General features: G+C 38.1%; 1 protein-coding gene across 5 annotated transcripts in view; it reads left to right on the forward strand.

Moving 5' to 3' along the window:
• Window positions 1–9888, forward strand: part of dnm2b (dynamin 2b) — a 28914-nt gene extending 19026 nt beyond the window's left edge. For 2 of the 5 annotated variants that reach the window (XM_038307369.1, XM_038307367.1), the window contains exons 14-20: window positions 658–768; window positions 872–981; window positions 1073–1184; window positions 1286–1453; window positions 1608–1834; window positions 2602–2832; window positions 5137–5851. In XM_038307369.1, the coding sequence (XP_038163297.1) occupies window positions 658–768; window positions 872–981; window positions 1073–1184; window positions 1286–1453; window positions 1608–1834; window positions 2602–2832; window positions 5137–5203 (1026 nt within the window). In that variant the 3' untranslated portion in view covers window positions 5204–5851. Of the gene's footprint in view, window positions 1–657; window positions 769–871; window positions 982–1072; window positions 1185–1285; window positions 1454–1607; window positions 1835–2601; window positions 2833–5133; window positions 5852–9708 lie in introns of those variants that run through there. The other 3 variants (XM_038307366.1, XM_038307365.1, XM_038307368.1) reach the window with 2 other exon arrangements.

Here is a 9888-nt window from a genome sequence, read left to right on the forward strand (position 1 = left end):
AGTTTTTAATGTTTTCAGTACTTTGTTCCATCCTCCATATTATGTTATCACAGATCCTTCCTCCAAGCAGCTGTAAGACTTTATAACCACCACTGTTCCCAACAACATCAATAAGTTGTTACATTCCTGCTGATTTTGCAGTTTCCTCATTAGTCAGTTAAATAACATGCTGCTGTCATTTTGCACATGTCTGATGTTTCTGCTATTTTTTAAATATCCATTACTGTAAAAATGTCCATAGCTGTATATTGGTTATTTATTCTCCAGATTCACAGTTTTATATTGTTAAAATACTTTACAGTACAGTGTTTTATTGTTTTTCTTTTATTTTTATAAATTTTTCTAAGGTCCATGTTTGTGTGACCATTTTCTCTTTTATCTCGTTGCTGTTGTAAACACCAAAATGTCCCCATTGTGGGACATTAAAAGGATTTTGTATTCTATTCTAATTATGGCCTACTTGGTTTTGAAGAAAATTATCGTTCCTTAATTTAGATACCGTCACTGGAAATATGGCTTAAATGATGTGCTTTTTTTATTTTAATGATAATAGGTCTTCACTTCCAAAATAAAAAGTTTATATTGAAGGCTTCCAGCATTCTGCGTCGTCTCTAAGGATGTGTGTTAAACTGTGAAGTGGTTCTGTGGACTCTTCAGGTGATCCGCAGAGGCTGGCTCACCATCAACATCAGCATCATGAAGGGCGGCTCCAAAGACTACTGGTTTGTCCTGACCGCCGAGTCTCTCTCCTGGTATAAAGATGAGGAGGTAGACCTGCATAAACAAAAGGAAATCATGGCTTAACTACGAGCTTTTCCCCCTATATTTCCAGGTATGCATTGATATATTTTACCATTTGATGTTTCTTTAGGAAAAAGAGAAGAAGTTCATGCTGCCTCTCGACAATCTGAAACTCAGAGACCTGGAAAAAGGCTTCATGTCCAGCAAGCACGTCTTTGCTATTTTTAACACAGAACAAAGGTGCCGACACCTCGATCCACTAACGCATCCTTGTTTCCTGACTCCTTGCAATCTTGCTCTTGTTCACTTTAACGGTTCTATTCCCTCACAGGAACGTATATAAAGACCTGCGTCAGATCGAGCTGGCCTGCGACACTCAGGAGGACGTGGATAGCTGGAAGGCCTCCTTCCTCAGGGCTGGTGTTTACCCAGAGAAGGACCAGGTGCAGCAGACTGTAGATCAGCCCCAATAATGATATTTAATTATAGATAAGAGCCTTTTCCTGGTATGAAACACTTCATGTCTGATTCTGGTGTCCTACAGCAACAGAGCGAGGACGCTATGAGTTCTTCGGACACGGTGTCCATGGATCCACAGCTGGAGCGCCAGGTAGAGACCATCCGTAACCTGGTGGACTCCTACATCAGCATCGTCAACAAATCCATCAGGGATCTCATGCCCAAGACCATCATGCACCTCATGATCAACAACGTATGTCTTCTTTTAAAGCAGAAACCACTACAAAGTTGGATGTTTCTGCCTAAATAGAATATGCTGGGATCTAATTGCAATGTGAAAAAGATTAAGTTACATTTAGTAAATAATTTATCACAACGTAGACATTTTTCTTCCCTTCCTTTTTTAGACGAAGGACTTCATCCACTCTGAGCTGCTGGCCTATCTGTACTCATGTGGAGACCAGGGCAGTTTGATGGAGGAGTCTGCTGAGCAGGCCCAGAGGAGGGATGAGATGCTGAGGATGTATCACGCTCTGAAAGAGGCGCTGGTCATCATCGGAGACATCAGCACCACCACCATCTCTACGCCAATGCCTCCGCCTGTAGACGACACTTGGATCGCCAAAGAACCGAGGTGAAAAATATTAGTTAAACAAATGTTTGTTAATATGACAGAACACATTTTGTTTTTTTTCCTGTGATGGGGTCTCAAACTACTTTATAGTCAGTGCTACGACTACCCATTAGGTGATTATTGAGAATAAACAAACCAGAATAAAAACATTTAAATTAAACAGGTATTCATGAACATTTGTCTCTGTTCAAGGATGTTTTTTTTTATCCATCTGGTTGAAGTAGATAAGATACAGTTGGTTTTGAAATGTTTGTTAAACTATTGTTAATATTGATATAAGATAGGTCTGATTAAATATTCAAAAGTTTGTTCAATGTTTTATATATTCTTATCAGTTTATCAGCTTTTTTATCATTAATCGGAAAATTTATTGTGTTATTATGATTGTTTGGAGGACAATTAAACAATAGAAAACAATAGAAAAGCACTTTTTTGTAACCTATAATGCCCACCAGGAGTCCCCAAAGAGCTGTCAGACATGAACCTAGCTTAAAAAAACATTTAAAGGTCTGTCTGTCTTTACACAGAGACTACTTTTCTTAAAGAAAATAAAGTTATGGTTTCCACTATCATCCTGTAAAGGGAAATTTGAGACATACAGGTTGAGAGGGATTTAGCTGTGCACTATTTGTTGCGGTATATTTCCAGATTTGTATTTATTAAAAGGTTTTATATACCATATAAATTCTATTAAAGCTTTTCTACTACATCAGATTGTCTAAAATGAACACAAATGTTAATCATTAGCGTTTGGCTCTTTGTTCCAGTCCACCGGCGTCCCGACCGCTCACATCGACCACAGTGCCCCCTAACCGCCCCCCAGCAGTGAGGGGATCCACTCCCGGTCCACCGCCTCTCAATCCTTCACCAGCGTTCGGGGCACCGCCTGTGCCCTCTCGACCGGGCCCCCAGGGGCCATACGATACCAATTCATCAGTGCCTCTCATTCCTTCAAGGCCTGCCCGTGTGCCTCCAGCTCTGCCCCCAGGAGTTCCCAGGTAGAACCTCAAACCCAGATACTCACACACCTGTTGAACCCACAGCCTAATGTGGGGCAGTGGTTTGGTTCTAGGTTAGTGTGGAATTAATCTCACATCCTGCTGAGTTATTGGGCAGTTAGAGGGTTGCTTGATTAACAGACCTTCCTCTGAAGACTTTATTTTTCATGACAGTTTCCTCATTATTTAGAGATAAAGTCCTTTAAAGCAGTTTTAGTTGTGCTCAAATGTGGATCTCACCATCCAAAAGTATTAATTTAGCTCACCCTGCAGCCTTTTACTCAGTGCTTGGATCTTCAGGGAAAATGTGTTTACTCAGTTTACAGCTGATTTATAACAGAGTTAAAAAACCCAAAATCATTTTCTCATTTACCAGGAAAATAATATTATTTCAAACTGTTGTTTTTCATTTTAACCAAACCAGAAAAAAGGCATTAGAAGTTCTGTCACCAGATTTAGAATTGCTGAGAAAAGACACAATATCCAAAGTGGAGGAAGTTTTACTTTGTGGTGAAATGAGAGGGCTGCCAACCAAGAAGAGCCTTCTGCTACGAGCCTGACACCTTAATATAGGCCAAAACCCATGGCTTCTTATTAGAATAAAACAGACGTCTTCTGGTTTTATGGTTAATAGTGATTAGGATTGAGCTCTTTGGCAACAGCGTCCTAAAGTATGTTTTGAAGAATGCAAGTGAGCCTTTCGGAGCTAAGAACACTGTAACAGCTGTTAAGCATGGTGGTGGTAGCATCATGATGTGGGGCTGTTTTCTGCTAGTGGATAGCACATCAACTGATGAAGATGGAGGACTACCTTCACCTCCTCATTCTTTAACTTCCTGTCAACTGAGCAGATGATAGAAACCTAGGACTCTGTTAAATGAATCATCAGTAGAATGACTCCAAACAGTGAAAAAAACTGCTTCAATGGAACCTGAAACAGGGTGACAATAGACTGGAAGGATCTCATTTAAAACCTGTGGAATAAAGGCTGATTTATACTTCGAAACCAGGTTCTCTGGGAAGATGTTGCAGTGAACAAAAAGACGTCCCCGCCCCCTCCGCAGACACTCCGCTGCACCTCTCCCAAATTGTGACTGCAGACAGGAGGCCGGCTTGTTTTGTTTTTATGACCGAAATTGCAGAAAAAAACTCTTGAAGTTGGACCAGCTAGAAGATCAAGGTGCGCGAGAACACTAGGCCCTTTTTTCATCTGGATCCCCGCTCTTTTTCACCCTCCTGTCCCTCCGTTGTCGGACTTAAACTCGCCCCCACTTCCTTATCGCCTCGGCTGTATCTAGACCCACAGTGTACACCGCAGACCACGCTTCAATATTGAGCATAAATCAAAAATGTCTGCGTCAAGCTTACTGCAACACACTACTGCAGGAGTATAACCAGCCCTTAAGTCAGTTCCACACCAGAAAACCAACCAACTTTAATCCACTTAAATCAGAGATTTTTATTTACAAGCTTCTTGATGATTTTTAAAATGTAGTTGTTTTTTAAAGGTTGCTACCAAATGTTGTTGAGGGGATACTTTTATATTAAAGCATTTATTGATTCACGCTGTGTACCATATTTAGTCTTTTTTAAATAATTGTAGTTGCATGTTGTAAGATTAATGCACACAAGGGTTTTTTATTAAAGACTGGCTCTCTGTTCAGATGTTATTTAATGTACACTTTCTTTATAAAAGTTCAGAGAAAATATCCCGCCTGGATTCAGAGAAAAGCAGATCAGGAGGTTGAAACGTTTCCCTAAATATTAATAACCATTCAGATAAGAATCCCGTCCGATTTGCATCTAGATTAGTATTACTTTGGTCCCTTCTGTCCAATATTTTATTTGCAAACTTCATAAAAGGAGATTTGATCCTGCTGAACAATCTTTTGATAAACAGCAGATCTCATTCCAGAGCACTGCTTAGTTAAAGACACAGGCGTCTGCAGATGTGCAGGAATGTGAGCTCTTTTCTGCTACAGAAGCGTTAATCCAGTCTTGGAATTAGAAATATTATGTTTTCGACTTCCTGTCTGCACCTACAGGGAGGCCAACAGTGGCCCTGTTACTATGGTAACAAGCACAGGAAACCCAGGATTGCAGCCTGCATTATAAGCAGCATTCATCACAACACAAAGTGTCTCTAATTCTGTGTAGCTGGGTGAGGGTTGTGCTGTTTGCTGTTTTTGAGGGATTTTCTGTGGCTTTTGGGAGACATTGCTGCATGACTTTATGAAAAAAATCCTTTCCTTGCATGTTTTCTACTCATCTTTACCTCTTTTCCTCTATTTTCTCCTGCAGCAGAAGACCCCCGGCTGCACCCAACAGACCCACTATCATTCGTCCATCAGAGCCTTCCCTGCTCGACTAGACTCTTTTATTTTTTGGGTTGCTTGTCTTCATTATCTGATCTCTCAGAAGCTCTCTACTCTTTTCTATCACTTACTAAAATTTTTTTCCTCTGTAATTACAGGCATTGCATTTTTTTAGGCCTTTTTTTGTAGAAAAAATTATTTTTTTTCTTTAACAATGACATGAAGTAATGAAAAAAAAAAGATTCTTAAGCAACCTATAAAAAATACATGTTAAAGCAGCACTTGATGTACAACGTTGGTTATACTCTGCAAAGGGAAGGTTTACATTTTTTGTGAGCTGTACACTTTGTAATGCTGATTTTTTTTTTACACACTAAGCACTTCAATAGACATTTATACCATTTAGTTTAATAATTTTCTCCAATGTGTTTCAATTATCCTGAGCGTTTGTTTGCTGAGCATTTGTTTTTTTTACAACCATACACTCCTGTTAAAGTAATTTTTTACTCCATCTGTGGAGCAAGAAAGCCTTAGTCAGAGAAGTAAAAGGGAAGTGCCGACTTTGTAATACTAATAACTACACAGATGTTGATGTAAGAACGTTGTATCCACAAAGCTTACCGTCAATGGAAAAGGTGTCGCAACATCTGTCAGATTTCATACAGTCACTTGTCACAAATAAAATCTATAGAGTGAAAATTCTGCTGGCTTGGTGCTTCTGGCTTCTTTTCACATATTCCCTTTTTTTTATTTTTTTTTATTTGTTTTCTTTATGCACAGCCCATAATAACATTTACAGGTGCTGGTCATAAAATTAGAATATCATGAAAAAGTAGATTGATTTCAGTAATTCCATTTAAAAAGTGAAACTTGTATATTATATTCATACATTACATACAAACTCATATATTTCAGATGTTTATTTTGTTTAATTTTGATGATTACAAATGACAACAAATGAAAATCTCAAATTCATCATATCAGAAAATTAGAATATTGTGAAAAGGTTCAAAATTGATGGCCCCTGGTGCCACACTCTAATCAGCTAATTAACTCAAACCACCTGCAAAAGCCTTTAAATGGTCTTTCAGTCTAGTTCTATAGGCTACACAATCATGGGGAAGACTGCTGACTTGACAGTTGTCCAAAAGACGACCATCGACACCTTGCACAAGGAGGGCAAGACACAAAAGGTCATCGCTAAAGAGGCTGGCTGTTCACAGAGCTCAGTGTCCAAGCACATTAATAGAGAGGCAAAGGGAAGGAAAAGATGTGGTCGAAAAAAGTGTACAAGCAAGAGAGATAACCGCACCCTGGAGAGGATTGTGAAACAAAACCTATTCAAAAATGTGGGGGAGATTCACAAAGAGTGGACTGCAGCTGGAGTGAGTGCTTCAAGAACCACCACACACAGACGTATGAAAGACATGGGTTTCTGCTGTCGCATTCCTTGTGTCAAGCCACTCTTGAACCACAGACAGCGTCAGAAGCGTCTTGCCTGGGCTAAAGAGAAACAGGACCAAAGTCATGTTCTCTGATGAAAGTAAATTTTGCATTTCCTTTGGAAATCAAGGTCCCAGAGTCTGGAGGAAAAGAAGAGAGGCACTTCATCCACGTTGCTTGAAGTCCAGTGTAAAGTTTCCACAGTCAGTGATGGTTTGGGGTGCCATGTCATCTGCTGGTGTTGGTCCATTGTGTTTTCTGAGGTCCAGGGTCAACGCAGCCACATACCAGGAAGTTTTAGAGCACTTCATGCTTCCTGCAGCTGACCAACTTTTTGGAGATGCAGATTTCATTTTCCAACAGGACTTGGCACCTGCACACAGTGCCAAAGCTATCAGTACCTGGTTGAAGGACCATGGTATCCCTGTTCTTAATTGGCCAGCAAACTCTCCTGACCTTAACCCCATAGAAAATCTATGGGGTATTGTGAAGAAGAAGATGCAATACACCAGACCCAAAAATTCAGAAGAGCTAAAAGCCACTATTAGAGCAACCTGGGCTATCATAACACCTGAGCAGTGCCACAGACTGATCGACTCCATGCCACGCCGCATTGCTGCAGTAATACAGGCCAAAGGAGGCCCAACTAAATACTGAGTGCTGTACATGCTCATACTTTTCATGTTCATACTTTTCAGTTGGCCAACATTTCTATAAATCCTTTGTTTTTATTGGTCTTCAGTAATATTCTAATTTTCTGATATGATGAATTTGAGATTTTCATTTGTTGTCATTTGTAATCATCAAAATTAAACAAAATAAACATCTGAAATATATGAGTTTGTATGTAATGTATGAATATAATATACAAGTTTCACTTTTTAAATGGAATTACTGAAATCAATCTACTTTTTCATGATATTCTAATTTTATGACCAGCACCTGTAGATTTGGATACTACTAACCAGCAGCTGGTTAGTAGTAGCTGAGGTCACTCTGGCTGATCCTCCTTTAAACTCCTAGACCTCAGCTGGTAAACAAGTGTTTCTTTGCTCTGACCCTGCAGTGTCTAAACATGCTCCTCAGGCTGTTTGGTATTTTTGCATATATGCTTATGCTTTACCTTCTAATTTGGTAGTTTATTTTAAATTTTGATTAAGACAGAAGGAAAAATTGTGGATGCAACGGTTCATCTAACTAATCTGAATGTTTGGGACAGACCATCTTCAGAAGGGCAGAGTTTAACAGATTGCTCTCATGTACCGCACTCAGGATGGTGGTACAATCCTCTGAGCATCATTGGTACAATCATTTTTTAACAGCTGAAATTGAGCGCATAAGATGAACATGTTTGGATGAATGTGAAGATACCTAAAAAAACAACAACCTTATCAAGCACTTCAGCACTTATAATGGAAACGGGTTGTAAGAATGTTCATTTGTTTGGATGTTTCTTAGAGTTATTATAACAAAGCATCAGGAGCGTTATGGGTTTTTCAATGAATTTGTGTTTTTTTTTTTTTTTTCAGCTATTTCATTTATTTTTATTTATTTATTTTTTTTGTATTTAGAGACTCAGTGAAGTTATCTATTTGTTGCAATGTGGTCTCCAGGAGAAAAAAATGGACTGACTTAGTAAGTGCCCCAAGTCTACAAGTTAAAAGCAATATGAGAAAAAACTCAAAATCCTTAGAGTGACTTCTGTCTCCAGGAACATTAAAACCTGGGGATCACTACACATCCAGTTGCAAACCTGTTTTATTAAACTGCGGTCTCTGCATTCGTCAAAGCCTCCATCATTTATTGTAGAAATCTAGAGCAATATTTTAAGATTTGGATGCACTGAACTGAACTAAGTTCAATAAAATCAAGTTTCCAAAACTGCTTCATATCTGTGGAAAACCTGTGAAAAGATATTCCCCCCAGGCCGATTATACTATCACACACAGTTTTTACACAGCCTTATATTATGAGGCTGGATAACTCATGTTAACCTGTTGCCTGTTGCAAATATGCGACAAGCATGTGTAAAAGAAAAAAAAAAAGTGTAGAAATTTCAATTTTGGCGATATATATATATTTTCATATATATATATGTATATATATATATACATATATATACATGTATGCGTGTATATATATATATGTATGTATATGTGTATGTATATGTATATATACGGTATGTATATGTATATGTGTATATATATATGTATATATGTATATATACGGTATGTATATGTGTATATGTATATGTGTATATGTATATGTGTATATATATATGTATATGTATATATGTATATATACGGTATGTATATGTGTATATGTATATGTGTATATATATATATGTGTATATATGTATATATACGGTATATGTATATGTGTATATGTATATGTATGTATATGTATATATATATGTATATATACGGTATGTATATGTGTGTATATATATATATATGTATATATATATATATTCGAGCATGGAGGAGTTAATCCAGGTAATCTAGAGAACCTGTATCTTTTTAGCTGGCTGGTATGCTCTCGGTTGATGTTGGTCCATTTTGAAAGTGATTTCCTCTTCATTCAATTTAAAAATACTTTATTGATTACAAAGGGATACTAACTGTCGTAATTCATAGGGTTTCCTTTTTTTCCCCATTGGCACACAAACTGTTTTGGTTTGTTCAGTGTAATCCTCACTTCATGGTTTAGTTTTAGAATCTGCCAACCGTTAATGAATAATTTCAGCTTTTACTATAGAACTTTAATCATATTGAAGCATTTTGGTGATTATCCCATCTGACTGTTAGTTTTCAGGGTTTGTTTTCCATCTAAAGGCTTTTGGATCCTTTTCTTCAATTACATTATTTCTCACTTTAATCAGAGTACGATCTTCTTTGATGTCTGAAACAGTTTTGAACCAACCTGCATGTGCATCACCCAGTGCCTTTAACCTCCAGAAAGCTCCAGCAGATAAGAATCTGGTTTATTAAATTGATCTGATATGATTTTATACTCAACCCTAACCAGAGGGTTAGAGAAGCACACAGCATTAATGTTTGCTTTACTACAGGATCAGAAACTAACTAGATGCATTTCTGTCCATGGCCCTCTCACACAGGCGACCCCCTCACGTTCCTTCTCGTCCAAACCCTACATGAAGAACCCTCCTCTGCAGCCACCATGGATCAGCAGCCGGACTCTGCTAGAAGCTATTGAAAGTTTATTACAAAGTATTGTTTGGTTAAATAACAATCTATTAAACAGAATGGCAAAATAAAGATGATTTCCGAATGATGAA

This window comes from Cyprinodon tularosa, unplaced genomic scaffold (assembly GCF_016077235.1).
Source record: "Cyprinodon tularosa strain WSP-4 unplaced genomic scaffold, ASM1607723v1 ctg608, whole genome shotgun sequence".
Classification (NCBI taxonomy): Eukaryota; Metazoa; Chordata; class Actinopteri; order Cyprinodontiformes; family Cyprinodontidae; genus Cyprinodon; species Cyprinodon tularosa.